This window comes from Lipophrys pholis (genome assembly GCF_963383615.2).
Source record: "Lipophrys pholis genome assembly, chromosome: 3".
NCBI classification, from domain to species: Eukaryota; Metazoa; Chordata; class Actinopteri; order Blenniiformes; family Blenniidae; genus Lipophrys; species Lipophrys pholis.
The window spans coordinates 14,820,683-14,838,906 of NC_137627.1; the positions used below are offsets into that span (position 1 = coordinate 14,820,683).

Sequence of the window (18,224 nt, forward strand, 5' to 3'; positions counted from 1 at the left end):
TATAAGAGGGAAGCACAAGGCATTTAAAACAGTTTGTATGAACAGAAAAGGCTCCAAAAAGATTTTGTGGAAACAAATGGTTTATGGTTAAGTAGTATTGTTACAATTAAAGATCAGTAAAGTACTCAATGACAACATGTAACACAAAAAAAAGTTTCTCCATTTTAGGATGCTACAGAGTCAAATATCACATTTTCTTGTCAAAGACTTTAAATTGCTCGACTATGAGACAGCACTTATTCAGAACTGCACATTTCATCTCAACGAGGACATATAGATCTATTTTTCACATTAATAAACCTTGGGTCCACAGGCAAAATGTGATGAGAGGTTTGAAGTTGCCTTTATAATGAGAATTTCTGTCATTAACTTCTGCATGAAAGAGTATGATGTGTAAGTTTACAGAATATCTTCAACCTTCCTCACAGATTGGATGACTTTTCAATACATCAAGGCATTTATATCCATTTGTTGAAAGTCCTTCACAAGTACACTGAAGTCTAGCAAAGAAATGCAAAGCCTCTGCAGACACAAGTACAGACGGTCTCCCTATATGTCAAGGATTCAATAAGTGCTTTGTTTTTGTGCAGAAGTCTTTTTTCCCCTCTCAAGTTTTACATCCTCATTTGTTCAGAAATGGTTTTAATCAGTGCCTTAACATAAACACCAGTGATGCTTTAATGAGATTCTCTGCATAAATCCACTCAGTCCTTAGTATGTTTAGAATACAGATTAAACATATACTAAAAATCTGTTGCAATTAAAGTAATTAGTGACTTTACTAAGTCACACTGTGTTTTTATTTCACCCAATTAATCCAACTTGACATCTGTGCTTGATCCGCAAAAAGAGTATATGAGCACGGCCCTTTGGCTTTAACCTAAAAGCAGTTCCTACCAGTGAGGAAAAGAGCAGTCCAGTAAAATTGTACAGTACACTTTGTGCGTTCCAGTGAACACCGTGTCCTTGGAAAAGTGTTATTGTAGAGAGTCGTTGTGGAGTGTGTATAAACATTTCCTGAAGGGTGGGGAGGTCTCATGCCAACAACACAATACATTTATACATTAAATACAGAAAGCAAGAAGATCAGAAAGATGGAAATAGCTGGAAAATAACTATTTAGTTGAAAGAAAAAAAGCAGATGAAACCTGCACAAGGAGCCTAACCAATGTGTTTAACCGAGAAGTACAAAAGAGAACTTGAGCAACTAAAAACTACTTGGGAGGTAGATGCTTGCGGTTTAAACTGGAGCAAAAGATGCAAGCTTCGGCTCTGCAGGATCTTTAAGAGCCGAGCTACAGCTGCTGCCCGCCTTTCTGATTGCGCCGACTTTGTTTTATTGCACTCCCCCCAGTGCTGCTGGTACATGTACAGAGGGAGTGGCAATGAGGAGGTACACAGACGACGGGGGAGGGAAAGATGGGACAGGACCGCGCCAAACAACATAGCAGAAAACCTGATTAAGAGCTGATGATATGCAGAATATCTCCTTCCACTGATATGAGGAGATAGCAGCAGCAGTCAAGAAATACAATCAATGTCGACGAATGCAGAGGAAATGAGCAGATACACATTTAGGACACAAGCTTGGAACATGCACTGAAAGTAGAGGAAGCATGGAGGGAGGGTGACGGGTTTGACCGAGACCAGAAAGTTACAGATAAGTCAGAGGCGTTACAATCTGTGCTTCTTTTGTTGTTTATACCTTAGGCAAAGAAGTAGCAGTTTTTTTTCCAAGTACGTGAGCTGAAATAATAGTCAATTCGTGGTAGCACATACCACAAGGCTGGACTTAAACCCTCCACTTGCTGAAAGTTCTTATTTATTGACCCATTTGGGATGACAAGTCAAAAAAAAAAAAAAGCAAGAAGTCCCTCCTAAAAACATAAACCTTTTACAGAGTACTGCGCTTTTAAAAAGCTCTAATGTCATTGATAATATAGCCTGAGGAAAGAGAACGGGTAAAGAAGACGCAAAGTTCATCTCCTGAAAAGGCGGATGACATTTAGCAACCTTGATATTTTCATTGTGGGGAAAACAAAAGGAGACCCAAGTTTGATCCGACTCTGCAAAAGCACCATAGCCAAGCAACCTGCCCTCTTTCTCCTTGTTTTACTGCTGGCCATCATCCACAGTGCAAGAGCAACAGCACACAAACAATAACTCACTTGCTGCTGTCATCTCCGAGCTGGAGAGTAAAATAAACAAACAGAGGAAGAGCAGGATGTCGTTACAACAGTGCAGAGCTTGCTGCTGAGTCAGATATACAGCGGCGAACTCACTGCTCCAGATTTAAGGCTGGGAACTAATGCTACTTTTTTTTTTTTTTTTAACCACAACTCTGCAGGTGCAGGTTTACTGTTAAGTTGACCAAGCATGTCGTAACCCCCCCCCCCCCCCCCCCCCCCCCCCACACACACAAGAACAGCAGGGTGAAGTTAAACCACAAAACATCTCATCCACAGAATGCTGCACTGAAAGCATCTTGCCGTCACACCATGTTCAGCAGCTCTTACCCTCAAACGGACACTCCTCCAGCCAAGATTTATACACACTGAACAGAGGTCAAATAGAAAAGTATGCACTCAAACGCAGTGGGATAATTGGTCGGAAAATTTACTCAGGATAATTAGAGTTGGAAGTCTAGCCTTGTCACAGCTTAATATGCATGACGAACAATAGACCCAGATTTAGCATCACAGAGTGTCTCTTTGAGTATTAGTAAGCAGTATTTTTTCCTCAGAGCAAGATGCAACATGGCAATGTTGTATACATTTTAAAAACAGGCATGTGTTCTGTGAAAATACACAAACTGGCATGTCTAAAAGGGAAAAAATAAAATAAATCAAGTTCATTTCTATACTGTTGCCACATGTGTTGCCAAGATAGCAAAAAAAAATTCCACCAGAAAAAAGAAGACAAATTACAGCTTTACTCTGTATATATTACATTACGGTGGAGGTCTGTAGTACAACCATCCAATCACAGACCAGATCTATTTGTGTGTGCGTGTGTCTCTCAAAAGCAAATGATAATAATTAATGGTCAACAGAAGTTGAAAATAGAGGCTGTAGCACTAACCCATCACACTTTAACAAGCAGTCATACAAATCAAAAAAAAACAAAAACACCCCCAGCAATCCACTTGTCAAAAAATTATTCATTTAAAGAAAAAAAAAAATTATAGATGTCAAAGAACAATTACAGCTAGTTCATACCCACTAATAGTTGTACAGTACATCACTGGAAAAATTTGAGTCTGAATAAGATTTAGACTTGCAGAAAGATCTCTGCATTGTTTGTTCGCCGTGACTGAAAGTCTGTACTGGTTTGTGGATGATTTATGGAGTTTCCATTTGTGAATGGACTAAATCATGCAGTCATGATCGTCAGTTCAGAGCTGCAATTATGAGTCTACTCAAGGCTATTGAAATCAACAAAGTTAATAGCATTGAGCATTTTTTTGTTTAATAGGGCTTGATTGCTCCAATTCAAGCTTCATAAGTATACATCAGATTCCTTTAGCTCCCCTAAAATCATAATGGAATATATTACAGTTGTGAACTAGTGGCTAGAACTTAGTTTAGGCTTTGAGACGTGACATTTTCACACCGTTGCAACATTTTCAGGATCAAATAACCAATCAATTCTTCAATGAGCAAATAAATCAACAAAGGAAAACATTCGCAGTCATCGGTTCCACTGCTAGTTTATCGGTTGCATTTCATTACGACTAACTACAGCATGCTGACAAGGAAAAAGTATCAACTATTAACTCGGTTACGGTGTTGCGACACACGGCCAGCTGGTTCGGCATCTTGGAGTGAGCGTAAACTAAAGGCAGCAAAGGAGGAGGTATACCTGCAGTAAATTAGAAATCTATTACTGAACTTGAACAACTGGCAGAGCTGCAACAAGTTCAGACACATATGTTCAGAGTAGAGCGCCGTGTTGAAAGCTCCCTGCGGCCAAGCACTGAATGACAGCAGCCCGAGTCGAGAAAACCATGCTACTTCACTACCACGCCTTTAACTGCTCAAGCTGTACGACACGACATTGTTTTCAGAAAGACTGTTTCAAAATAGCACACCTGAGGTTAGAGGAAGCATAAGGAATGATCATTTTGCCCTGAAATACTTTTCAGTTGTTTCCAATTTTGGAGCGCTGGACCAGTTAGTGGTGAAGATGCCAGCACACTTTGCCAGAAGGGCCTGGGCAGCTGTGTTGGTCACAAACAAGCCTTTTGCACACATTATGTGCACAAGCGTCCTCCAGAAGTGACAGCACTGCGATACAAATTTAACAATACTGTGGCTCCCGTCTTTATGACTGCTGGCTTTTCGAGCAACATTTGAGTGTGGCTGATTAGATTAAGGTGAAAGACTTTTGGCTCGACATGTTCATTAATGTACTAATAAGTCCCTTTTCAGCACAACGCTGATTTTACAGGAGTGGCTTGCAAACATGCATTTTACATTAGCACCGTGACAAAACATTTAGATGTCTTCATACATTTTTCAATTTTATGTTTTTACTGCTAATGCACAGTTTCTTCAATGTTGACTCTTGAGAGTTATAATATTTATCTACCTTTGCAGACTGACGAAAAACACCACGTCACAGTAAGCCCACAAAACAGAGCTGCGGGGCAAACATTCGAGCCAAAACACATGGTCTTGGTTAAACAGGCTTCCATACATAAATGATATAAATTGAAGTATCCAACATCAAATTTCAGTCCAGTAAAATGTCAAATAAAAAGCAGAGTCCCCCCCCAAAAAGTTTGCACTTTTTACAGGCCAAGTGTCGCGACATAGATTTTGACAAATTAAAATTAGCGTCAAAAAGACATTGGATCAAGACTTCATAAAGGATCTTGAACAGATTTGTAGTGCGCCAAAAAAAAAAAAAAAAAAAAAAGGATCCCGTCTTCCTGTCTCAAATGTTGGACTTGTCAATAACAGTTCCTGATAATCTTGTAAATTTCATACTTCAAACTTGTTAATTTTTCTTCGACATCATGAGAAATCTTTCAGAACAACAAAGTATCATATAATACTGAACTGAAAGATCTGTCACTTTCGAAACCGCTGTCTTCGACTGCAGGTGATAAATGTTGAGTTGACAACACCACTCAGCCGTGGATTACCCTGCTAAAGAAAATACTTTGGAGAAAATAAGGGCTTCATTGAGCATGCACACACTCATTTGCTTTTAGAGTAAATGACGCTGGCTGACCTGGATGTTAGGTATGTGAAAAAACAACTAAAGAGTAAAGCACAAAGCCACTAAAACAGCTCAGTCTTATTGGATAAAAACAGCTAAATGGCTGAAATCACAAATCACAAATTAGTAAAAACAATACTGAAAGGCCAAACAGAAAACTCCAGACAAACTTAATTTGGCCGACGGTGGGCCAAATGGGGACTTTTGGTCATAAATGTTGCACAATTTTGAGCAAGTCATCCCACTTTATCTAAACCATCCAAGGTTGGGTCTTGGTCCCTTTTTATTCTCCAATCAATTCTGCATAGCAAGCCTCCTGCCAAGAAAAGTGTGGCAGCTAATCAAAAATGGTGCATCAATATGCAGAATACAACGGCTAAAAATACAAGACATATCCTCGTCTTTGTTGCTGCACATCATGACACAGCTGCAGTCTAAACCTCTTCCACCACCCACTAAAGGTCAGGAAAAAAAAAAAAAAAAAATAGACCCACGGAAGGCCCACAGTGTGAGCGTGGGCTCTAATACCAGACTTGGTTTATGTTCGACTTACTGGGACAGATGAGCGAACAAGTGTGTGACTGCTTTCTAGATAATTACCATGAAGTATTATACAAGACGTGAAGTCAGAAATTGTATATTAATGCCTTATTGTTTCCCCCTTCTTGCAGCAGTTGTTCCTCGACAGAGGAAGAGGACTATATTCATATCAAATACAGCTTTTGATTGTCACAGTCATGGAAGTTTGAGGAAAAACATTGTCTGGAATCGTCCCTCAACTCGCATTTCTCAGAGTTAACTAAGGTTCAAGTTTGAAAGCGATCCTGCTGAAAGTTTATTTAGCTTGTTATGTCTGATGAATTGCTCCCGCGGTTTCTCTTCGCGGCGGGTTTAGTAGCACGAGTCTCACTCTCTCGGATGTGTGTAGTCTTCACTGCGTTGTAGTGGCTTAAGTCAAAGCTGAGTGTGTAAGCAGAACTGTGAGGATTGTGGAGTAAGGAGCTTGTGGGGGACTTGGAACATTGCCATTTTGTTTTTACCTACGGTACACCTATTTACACCTGGACAACTGCTCCCGGAAGAGGACCAACGCTGGTTTGTTTTCGGTTGTTGTATAACGAAATGTCAACATGGTCACCTTCATTGTTCAAGCTTTTAAACAGCGCTTTGAAAAGCACCTAAAAAGGAACCTACAGCAGCCATAACTATTTTCAAAAGCCACTTGGTGTTTGATCCAAACCTCAAGGGCCTCTTTACAAATGTAATTGTCATTTTTCAATGTGCTGGAAAGGGAAAAACACCTGTTCAGAGGCAGCTGCCCTATGAGGGCTCTGTGTAACCGCAGGCAACCGCCACACTAAATAATCCAATATCAGCCTTCGTTGCGCATTTTTGCAACAAATCATCATCTTAAGACACAGCGACGAATTAATGGGAACAACCGAGTAATCCTGTCTGACTTTAGGCATCAAGTGTGATCCAGTTTGTTATGCATGTCTAGGTTGTTCATCTTCCTCTCCTTCACTGTCACGCTATGTATCCAACATGAAACAAAGTGTAAACATGCCGTCTACAGGTGCTGCGCTTTCTATCCTCACTCCAGCAACAAGGAGGAAACGAGGAAAGACAAGTGTTTGCATATGTGCAGATAAAGAGGCAAGACAGACAGACGCATGAGAGATCTGGCGCAGAGAGAGGACGCCTTAGAAAAGTCATTGAACCATATAATGTCATGTGTTCCGTCTCTTTGACTTGTTTGCTCATACAGGCTTCACTGGCAGACTGACACAAGGAGCGAACTGTGCCAACGGCTTAAGCAAAACTAACTGGTGAAGATGGTACCAGGATCACTCAAGACTACTACTGGCAAAAACACATTTTATTCTGTGCACATCTGGAGTTGCTAGATAGCTGTGACTGTAGTAGAGAGTAATGTTTACATGTGAAGCAGGGCGTGGTTTGAAAAGGTAGTACTGGCGCATAAGTATACCGTAAAGTTTTGGTATGATCAAAGTCACCCAAACATTAAAGGTTTTCCTACTTGTGGCTTAAACGGGATGGCTTCATGTCATATGGGGTGGGGGTCTTCTGAAAGTACGGGATAAGTTTCAAGAGTGCTTCTCGCTTCATCTCACAGTGTGACTACTGCGACGACCTAAAGTTGGTTATGACAAATGGAAATGGAGCAGAAAATGGCGCAACAATCAAGGGACAAAATTATAGTTTTCAGATAGCCATGGTAACAAAAATGCAGCGATGCCGTCTCCATCTTTTAGCATGAAATCTTGAAAAGTACTTTAATAAATAATTTGAAGTGCCAACAACCAAAATAGGTCTGTAATCTTAGCATGGTAAGAAGTGTCTACTAAGCCTCAGCCTAAAACCCCTTCAGTATACGTGAACCCGTCATGCAGTGGCTGGCATTATTCTACAAAAATGACCCGCCAGGTTTACTAAAAGACAGTAATGCTATGTGTAGGTCACCCTGAGCTGACCGTTTAAATGCCTTTCAATTAAGCTCAAATGTGACTGAAAGGTGACGAGCAGGAAACCAGACTTGACAGGTTACACACTTCGGGAGAAAATCATTCCAAGGCAGCGGTTTAAAGAAAAGTCTACACCAACAGAGAAGATTAGAAGCAGAGGAGAAAACACATGGACGCCAGGTGTTCAACTAAAAGTAAATTGAAACCAGACCGTTTCAGATGTACGGCCAAACCTTTTCAGTAGTCGTTAGGTGATTTGTTGCCCCGCTGATGAAAACAGGCCCGAGAGGAGCTTGTATGGTTGCACATATCGTCTGCGTGTTGCAGCTGAGGGATGAAAAACTAACGCTCACGTGGAAGCAAATTATTTTCATACGTGCTTGGATGTATTTACAAGGGACATTGTTTTCACAGGACAACAGACATGCAAGATGTCGAACAATTTGGCAAGCTTCCAGAGATGGTTGCGCTTGTCAGGGGGTGGAACACAGAAGTGCTGCCAGCTCCTACTTAACAAGTGGGTGCCAACGTTGAAAATAGCCCCCCTCTCCCAAGCTCTAGTCCTATTTCCCTGCCATTTCACACTGCAGTGCCGTGGATAGCGGCGGCGGAGTCATTCGCACATGACAACTGGCAGCCTGAATTGTCAAAGGTGGGGCAAAAATACAGGCCTGTGGCAGTACAGCTCTGTACTTGTGCAAAGCTGCATGCCAAGACAGTGACGGCAGGTACAAAGATGATAAATGTCCGACTTTGAGCTACCTCCTGTTTAAAACAGAAGAGCCGGAAGCTTATAACCTATATCTAATTTGATTGGCATAATCCGAATGGTACCGTATCAGCTCAGGTTTGCACAAGAGTGGAAAAATCATCAGCAAACACACCAAATTTGATAGTTTCTAAAGATGCATCTCAAGAATTGGCCCGACTTGGCAACAGTTTGTTGATTATTGATCCGTTCACTTGCTTGGAATTAATTGGTGGGTTTGTGCATAACCAGACGGCAGACTGAGGAAGAGTAACAAACAAATGCAGCACACTCTGGCTTCATTCAAAACACACAGACATCACAATGCTGATTTTTTTAAATGGCAGGTTGTTCGTTTCACAACAAGAACCTTCTCAGGTTGGTCCAGACATTAATGCAATCAGTCAAATACAGTTGGACGTTACAGCGCGACCATATGGATGTCATGCTTTTGACAATAAGACACAGCTTGTCCATCACCAGAGCAGCCAACTTCAACAATCTCCCACATAAAAACAGAAATCTGCCACACCAGATGGAGTGTGACGTTGTTAGTAAGCATCAGTCTCCCGGGCTTCTCTATGCAGGGCATAACTGTGCAAAGTGTCGTCCATGAAGGTGGTAACTGTCACTTCCTCGTGATGAGAGGAGCAGGTCAGGGAGAGGAGAGAGGAATTCCCGTCCAAAGTCTGACGATTACGTACAAGTCACTGAGACACAAACCAACAGCAGGACAGTGACCGATACGCAAGACAGTCTTCACTCAGGTGACTTGTTCACATTTAAGATGAACTAGTTTTGTTTGAGAAACTTCTGGAAGGTGTGGTTCAAAACACAAGGCACAATATTTTCTGAAAATCACAAGAAAAGGTGTGGGTGTGACAGACAGGCAGGCATGATAAACAGATGAATGCGCAAACTCTCCGGCTGGCCCTGAGAGATGATATTATTAGCGGGCGTTACCAAATCAAAGACGCACTGTGTTGTCAACTGATGGGGGGTGGGGAAAACTAAAAGCACTAATAATTTTCCAAACTGCCATTTGTTTTGTTTATAATAAGTTGCAACCTCCTGGGTGACGGAGGTCTGCGAAGATTTGAAATGTGACCGATGTGTCACAGTCTAACGACCTAAAGTATCGCCGTGATTGAAAATAGACAGAGTGCAAGGCTGACTCACAAGTAAAGCTGCAAGAATAGCTTTTAAAAAAAATTTTTTTCAATGTTACGTAGTCATTTAGTTTCTGTACCCGCGTTGAGAATTGTACTAAATTAATGACAGATTCTCTGTATCCGACTGCTTGCAAAAAGTGAGAGGTCTGAAAAAGCAGTGGGAATACTTCCCGAGGCCCAAAAGCTTTTTCACTTGCAAGCATTGCCGATTATGGGGCCAAACATGGACCTGTGCTGATCAGTGAGGAAGGAGGACAAATGGAGGAGGAGCAGCCTCGCAACATGTTAGGAAGTTCAAGAATTTCAGGAAACAATGTAGTATTTGCCTGAGAATTGGTGAACCTCCAAGTCTAATGCGGAAGGCTAAAAAAATGAAAAAATACTCGTAGGTGAATCATCCTACTCCAAGCTTACTCACTCCTGTACATTTTACACTTTTTCCCAAGTTCTAGAAAATATGTTCTGTTGTGGATTATTAACACAATGGTACCTCAGCTGGCTGCTTGCCAACATTCCCCCCCCCCCCTGTTTAATCTTGGCCTCACACATTGCAGACTTGCTGATATGATGGGCCGGACATCAATTCTCCAAAATGAGAGCAGCAGGGAAGACACAGAAACACGACACCCGAGTATGCTACAATTGCTCCCCAGAGCGTCGTCGCTCCTGAACCACAGGTGTTTATTTTACACAGCAGTCTCCTTTCAGAAGCTCATTTTGTAATGGCACTAAAGCGGAGATCACTTTCTTTGCAAGTCTTCAATTCCAGGAACTTTTTTCTCTCCCCCTCAGCGGTAAAACTCGCACTTCGTGAGGTTGAAGCCTCGAGCTCTGCGAGCCCGATTTCACTGCGAGGTTTCTGACAGGCGATGTGAGGCAGAGGGACACAAGGAACCCGACACGAGATCCACAGATAAAGGCTCTGGATGCATGGCGGCTCTATTGTACGGGTGTGCACTCTGCAAACGAAGCCCGAGGAGTATTGGCGGCGATTCAAAACTTTCACAAGAGTGACAGGATTAAGTCAAGAGATCCAGGTGAACGTTAAAGGTTGAAGAAGTTTATCATTAACATTTCAAGAATTTTAACGCACTGAAATAACATGGATAGTAAACAACAGGAACAATTATTCGATGAACCGTTACAAGCAGAAGGTGCGCTAACCAAATATTTACCATCAGCGACCGATCTTTTTAAAACAGTGACAAAATATGACTCATTTTTATCAGGTAAAAGCTATTAATAGCTTAATCCAACCTGTGGTTTCAACATGGAGGTTTTCGTCAAGCTGGATTTTCTTAGCAAATAATGTAGATGAAACAGTATCACAGTATTCTGTAATTCAAGATGCAGTTTGGTGTACTAGTGTTGGTCATATTAAACAAAGCATTGCTCTGATTTGGAAAACTTCTATCCTGCAAGTTTACTTCAAAACAACCAGCACACAGTGTTTGTGGCAGTAAAATGTCCCATTTGACAGCGTCACTGAAAGGCTTTATGAGAAGTTGGTTTGTTTTCTAATAAAAGTCCCATTTGAATTTGTAGGTAAAAATCTAAGTTTTATCATTTGGAGAACAAAGATGTGAACAAACAATGAGAATAGAGAAAGAATGAATTCAATAAGACATAAAATGACAAGAGGTCGGTATAAAGCTGCAACTAGGAGTTACCACCATTACATGTAGGAAACTTCACTGGGCAAAATAAAACACCTTTTTTAAAATCATACAAAGAACATAATGGATACTAAAGAAGCTGGAAGCAACAAATGTTGAATAAACACTTTCAATTTTACTTTAAAAATTGAAATGTTGTATCTGTACAACTTGCAAAGATAAAAAAAAATATTTTGTTATAGTTCCAATTTTCCTCAACATTAAAAACTTCAGTCATCACCTAATCCTCATTATCAAAAGCACAGCGAGTTGAACCTTTGGAACTTAAACTACAAGATAAATGTGTTTGATAAATACTCTAAACACACACTGCGGGCATCCATCTCCTGAGAAGACCTTTCGAGCGGGATCGGACTTTGCCCCCACAGGAAAATGGCAATAGATAATTTACGTCTAACTCGGCCGGGCATTTGCACTGAAAAAGGTGCAAGTAGGCGCCAACAGCACATTTGAACTTGAGGTGAACATGAAGCACGACCGTTCTTGCACATTAACCTTGTTGCTCATGTGCTTCCTTGTACGGCCCCTCCCCCATCCAGACCTCTCACAACATTGACCCTTTCCTCGGCCTGGCCTACATTTATTTTTGGTTATATATGTCAGAGAGCGGAAACAAAAAAAACTCCCAAACAAACCAGAACTCAGAGGATAAGTCGCACATATACCCCATGACTGCAAGGCCGGCAGTGGTGCACCTAATGCAATTGGTCATTTTATCAGATCGCAGCAAACTGTGGCGTCACAGTCCAGCAAGCAAACACCAGTAATCACAGGAGGACTGGAGATCTGTTCATTAACTAGAGTCCATTGTTCACCACACATGAAGGGGTGAGTCATGGAACAAACGGACACACACCCCTTCCCCGGACGAGAATATTTACATGAAAGGATTAACAACACCGCATTAAAGAACTAGTAGCATAAAATGAATTGGATTATGACAACAAGAAGATGAATATAATAGAAAACAAAAACAAAAATAAACCAAGTTAAATCATGAGCAGGGTATATTTGCAATAAGTTAGAAAATCCTTTTTTTTCTCGCCCATTTGGTGGCTGATGACTGTTAACTCTTATTAAAATGTGAAAAATGGAAGTTTTAACTTTGAGACGACGGAGATTTGCAACGCATAAATTCTGTCTAAAGAGGCAGCATTGAAAGATAATTATACGATCATACCTATTAATCTGTCATGCAAAAGGCATAAAAAGAGAGACTCCAGTTACTGCAACAGTCCTACACAACAGCCACAATGTTTGTATGCGAATGATATTTTTTGACTAGTTTAAGTTTTTCTGTGCTAAATATTTCCATCAGTAATCTATAAAGGTTGTTTTTTTGTTTACTTGTCAGACATAAAACTTGTAAAGCACTCAAATACTTTTACATAAACGTTGCATGAAGGTAACAAAAAAAGTGAAAACTTTTATTGTAACCTTAGAATATTGAAATCCTTGTGGCAATACGGTACAGGCCAAGCCGTGTCCTGAAATCCCCCCCCCCCCCCGACGTGTTTAACAAACAGGAACCTACTGCCGTAAAAAAAAACCAAAATGGCACACCTCAAGGAGTGGTGGGATTCACTCACAATACTGCACAGGACAGGGCTTACAGCAGTTGCGATTAAGGTTACAAACGTGTGATGTTATTTTTTGGGGTATTTGAACTTCTGTTTGAAAAATGGGTGGGAACACAGGTGCCGTCTGCCTGAGGACTAACCTGATGGCGGCCCGAGCCGTAAAGGGAGTAGAAGCTTTGAAGAAAGACACAAAAGAGGATTCTGCTAAACACACCAACACATGGGCCCGCCTCCCATGTACAAACGTTTCTATCCATCAGAAAAACATGTTTTTATAGGCTAGTCGGCAAATATAGCATCACGGCAGTGCATATTTTAGACCCAACATCAGCTCCTTTAGAAATGGATGACGTGTGATACATGCAACCAGCATGAGGAGGATTAATTAACAAACATGTTGAAACAGGCACAAAAAAAATGGGCGGGACAAATGGAAAACAATTCACACAGACAAGCATGCAGGGACATAAAATATTACCATGTCTCCAGGGATCCTTGGGCTCCACTGCTCCAGAGATGATACCGTCATCCGAGGGAAATGTCACCCTTTTGCCACTTGGTTTGTGTGCATCGTCCCCCTCCTGAACAGAGGGATACAGCCCAGCTTGGTCTGTGCCAGAAGCCTCTGTGCTGCTCACTTGCTTTTCGTCCGACTGGTTTTCTGCCTCGCAGGCAGCCGGCACGTCCTGAGGAGAGGACTCCGAGTCTGAAGTATTGTCAGATAATGTGCCAACATTTAAAGATTCAGCCTCCAACACGCCACTTTCCTCGAGGCTTAGATCCACACCTATGTCCATGTCGCCGCCATCGTCCCCTTCTGCCCCCACAATCTGTAAAGGATCACCGGCAGCAGCATCCTTCATTTTACCCTCCCCAACATCGTCTCCGTGCTGCTCATCGTTAGAAAAGATCAAGTCAGTGGGATTCACGACAGCGTCTGGGGTGCTGCTTGTTCTGTTCCCATTGACCTCATCAATTTCAATTGTGTCCTGAGCCGAATGGTTGTCCTCCTCGGCTGCCTGGAGGTTGTCAGTGAGCTGGGGCATCTGGTAGGTTTCAGAGGCCTCTGTAGAAACAATGTTTTGCTTTTCCGTGTTACTGTCCATCATCAGTTCAGATATCCGGGGGGTGATCCCTTCTGTGTTGTTGGCAGTGTTGTGGTCATCGTCCACGTTACTTTTGGTTTTGACATTGCACAAATCTAGACACTGTTCTTCGATATTCATGTTTTCATTTCCAGTGAAACTCAAAAGTCTTAGACTGTACCACCCAGCTTAGATACTGACTGGACCTTGGGAATATGCCCCCTTTTGTATTGCAGCAACGAACAAACTGGGTCTTTTAGTGACTAAACTGGACTGAAGTGCAATGAGATAATTATATTCGGAATTGTTTGTAGTGAATATCCAAATTACTTTGGTGTATCCCCTTTAAAGTGCACACAAATTAACAATAGGATTAAATATGTGACAGCTGTGTGGCAATAGATGTCGTTTCAACAGCTATTCATACACCAAACAAGTGAAGTTTGCTCAACTGCGAGCTGTGCAGGTAACCAACCACTTTCCGAACTTCTGCCCACTCTGTCCTACTGCTCCAAGCTGAAAACACTCCCTGGTCGTCGGTACATTGGATTACGTGGGAACCGCGATGATCAACCGACACAAGCAAGTCCACTCAGGGAGCCTCCATTACGCTCGCACAGTAAGCCTAGTGCCCCGACACCGACACCGATTGATCTGCATGAATTAAAGCGAGCTATCGCCTGCCGCTAGCGTGCTAAACTAGTTGTCCGACAATGACGTCCAGGCCCGTGTGCAGTCGCGTGCCCGCTTCTTCATGTGAGCCGGTCCGCTGGTGCGCGACAAAGTCCATTCTTCCGTGTAATGAAAAACTGCGTCCCGACGGCGGCTCCCCGTGTCTTCAGCCTCTGTCGTGCATCACAAGCCTCGACCAGCGGCGGTGGGGAAAAAAACAGGCGTCACACTCCGAGCAATGAGCATGTTTCGGTGGCTAACGTTAGCGCTCGGGGAATCGTGCCGGCAACCGCACGTGCCCTCTGCGAGCGGTTCCGATTATTAAGAGAATACACGGAAGATATTCGGCTCGCCCGGGTCTCCTGGGTGCCCCCCTCTCTGCGGGAGAAGACAGCTGGAGCGCTCTCAGTCCAGCGTTACCCTCGCTAGCTTGTTGAAGTCCAACAACTGTTTGTTGTTCACGCGTCTTGCGTGATGACGTCGTTCTCCCGCAGGGCTGCGTTCAACAGACGCAGTGTTCCACGACGTTTTTAAAGGTTCGGAGCAGGGGCGTCACGACTCATCTGAGTCCGGGGGCCACATAGAGCCCCTATCTGATCGTCTCAGGCGGGCCAAACCAGGATATTAAACCTTTATTGCAAACAACAAACAAGGAAAACAATCTCAGAGCATTATTCTTAAACATCAACAATAAACAATCAACATTTTTTGAGAACATGGTGGGGGGGGGGGGGGGGGGGGGGGGGTCATCTTCAATAATAAATATATCATCACTAAAACGTCACAGTCAAAGTGCAAGAGGTAGAAAACCAAAAACATTTACCATATATAAAAGGTCAAGACAACAACAACAACAACAACAACAACAACAACAACAACAACAACAACAACAAAAGAACACATCTTAAAACAATAGGAATTGTGATAGCTGATGAGACATTTTTGAGGCCATTTTCCAGTCCATCAATTTCAGCAGTGCTAAACAATAATAATAAAAACAGCAAGGAAATTATGCTTTCTTTTTTTTCCATTTGGAACAGTGGATGTGATACTTCACCAAAAGAATAAATATATTGATAATGTCTGCGGAAGAAGAATAAATCAACCATTAGAAAACAAACAAACAATTAACCCTTTCTAGGACACTAATTGAAATCTTTGGAAAATTAAACCCTGTTATTGGAGAGTATTATTTCTTTTCAACTTTAATGCTCATGTGGAACGAAATTCCTTAACACCTGAGGACTGCTGGCACACTCACTTCTTTTGAAATCCTTAAAACACTATTATCTGCTCAGTCTTTCCAATAAACAATAGATTTCACTTATTTTAGTGTCTTAAGTTTTTACTTTAGTTTATTCTCCTATTCATGCTGTTCTTAATATCCTTATTATAATGTATTTATTCCCTTGTTAAGCACTGTGGGTGGCCTCACCTCACTTTAAAAGTCAGGAAAAAAGATTTACTATTCAATGTTATTTGTATTTGAGAAAACCTTGACAAAACAGCCAAATATTTAATGTCTTATATCCTAAAACATTTCTGAAATCTAGATAGAGCTTTATCAGTATCTCTACCCAGTTGATAAAACAATCATCTCCCTTGAAAATATGCAGGGAATGTCTTCTTTGGTTGTTTTGGACCTTCTAGAAAACTGATTTTGGCCCATAGCTCATATGTTTGACACCACTGGTTTAAAATGGGAGCCCCATTGAAGGCACAGAGTAATACATTTACTCCAGTCACTCTACAACTGAATCTTTACAGTTGGATGGTTTCCCCCTAATGACTAACATTCACGGTATATATTGTACTGTATGTGAAAAGGTTCAATTACTAATGATTTACCAAAAAAGAGAATTACAATAAAACATTTTCCATTTCCATTCATCTCAGCTTGCTTCCATATTTGAAAGTCACGGAGCAAATTATTTCTTTCATGATGGTTCAGACTGAATGTGCACATAATTAGAATTTTGCTCCCATTACATTATTGAACATATGTTCACTTTGGTGATACTTCATTACCATGTTTTCAAACTACAGTTTTTAGAACTTACAGAACACGTTTAACCTGGTTCACAGTCTGCAAACATTTTCAGATCAAGCTTTGTGAATGAAAAGCAGGAGATCATACAAGCCACGTCTAATTCCATTCAAGGAACACATTTCTGAATCAAGGCAGCCTATATATTTTATGGATCTAAAAAAGCCTGAAGGAAAGGTGTGCATGTGTGCGTCATAGAGTTGAATCTTTTCACTTGAGCATTGTTTCACTACAATAAACTAAAGACCAGGTAAAATTCCCTTTACATGTTTGAGTTACAAGGTCAGACAGCTGAAAATACATTTTTATCAGCCTGAGCCAGTTAAATTCCAACAAACAGGTTAGTGGAAGTACGATTCACAAACTGGTCTTTGTTGCCTCATGGCATCACATGTTTACTTTGCATTAAGTGAGATAATCAATTCTGGGTTTTGACACGGTATCAAGTTGCTCTTCAGAGTGGATATGAAATTGGGAGGCACTTGGAGATCTTTAGTCAATTTGTTAAATTTTTCCCACCAAGCAGCCATTAAAAGGATTTATATTCACATTTTCCAAGGGATTATGAATGCGTCCCTTCAGAATAAAGGAAACTGCATTTCCTTTACATTTTGAGAATTTGGTTTAGCAACCATTAGATTCTTATTTTCCCAGAAATTAAAAAAAAAAGTTTCATTACCAATTTGCTACAACACTTAAAAACTATTAACTTTAATATAAATATAAAATGCAGACAGTACAAAGTTTAAAACTCTTGAGATTGAACATCTTTAGCAGTGATGGCATCCTTCTTGGATTTCTTGGGGAGAAGATCTTGGTGGATATTTGGGACGACGCCTCCTTCAGAAATGGTGACCCCTGCCATCAGGTCTGTGAGCTCGTCATCTTTTTTCACCGCAAGCAAGATGTGTCGACAAGAAATGCGGCGCTTCTTGTTCTGATGGCTGGCAGTCCCGGCCAGCTCCAGGACTTCAGCCGTGAGGTACTCCAGGACAGCGGCGAGGTAAACTGCAGCCCCGGGGGCAACACGGACTGCATAGTGGCCCTTCCGAAGCAGCCTGTGGACGCGGCCCACTGGGAAAGTGAGTCCCGCTCTGGAAGACCGGGACACAGGTTCTTGTTTGACTGAAGCTTTCTTTCCTCGGCCAGTCATCTTCAATCTGAAGTTAAAGTGGGAAAACAGAAGCTTCAGAGTTAAGTTGCATCTTCCTCCTGGATGTTCAACCTGGGGCCTGGTTCAGGCTCATGTGAGTAAACTATATCAGCCATAACACAAGCCTCGTAAAATACTCCTTGTTCCTCGCACAGAATCGGCACGTCAACCTTCAATTGTTGTCCACTCACCTGTACCTGTGCACCTCCTTGAAATGGTGCCAACAGCTGAGCAGTGAAACACAGAGATCTACTTTTATAGCAGTCAGGCAGCGCTGTGTTAATGAAGGACACCTGGCTCCTCCGCTCCACCTGCACCTGCTGCGGTAACTCAACAACCAGGAAGTCATGAGAGAGAAGAGACAACAACTAAAGATGGT

The 18,224-nt window shown here is 41.7% G+C and overlaps 2 protein-coding genes across 2 annotated transcripts in view; both read right to left on the minus strand.

Annotated features, from left to right (window-relative positions):
• The window catches only part of ppp1r37 (protein phosphatase 1, regulatory subunit 37), a 42,455-nt gene extending 27,337 nt beyond the window's left edge, over positions 1 to 15,118 (minus strand). Inside the window, exon 1 of the mRNA XM_080459992.1 lies at positions 13,367 to 15,118. Coding sequence (XP_080316118.1) covers positions 13,367 to 14,114 — 748 coding nt within the window. The 5' untranslated portion in view covers positions 14,115 to 15,118. The remainder of the gene's footprint in view (positions 1 to 13,366) is intronic.
• Positions 15,119 to 17,437: 2,319 nt separating this feature from the next.
• Positions 17,438 to 17,845, minus strand: LOC308107412 (histone H2A-like; the record flags this gene model as incomplete). The annotated part of the gene is made up of 1 exon (XM_080459733.1): positions 17,438 to 17,845. One exon carries the CDS (start codon positions 17,843 to 17,845, stop codon positions 17,438 to 17,440), a length of 408 nt encoding a protein of 135 aa, XP_080315859.1.
• Positions 17,846 to 18,224: the final 379 nt, after the last annotated feature.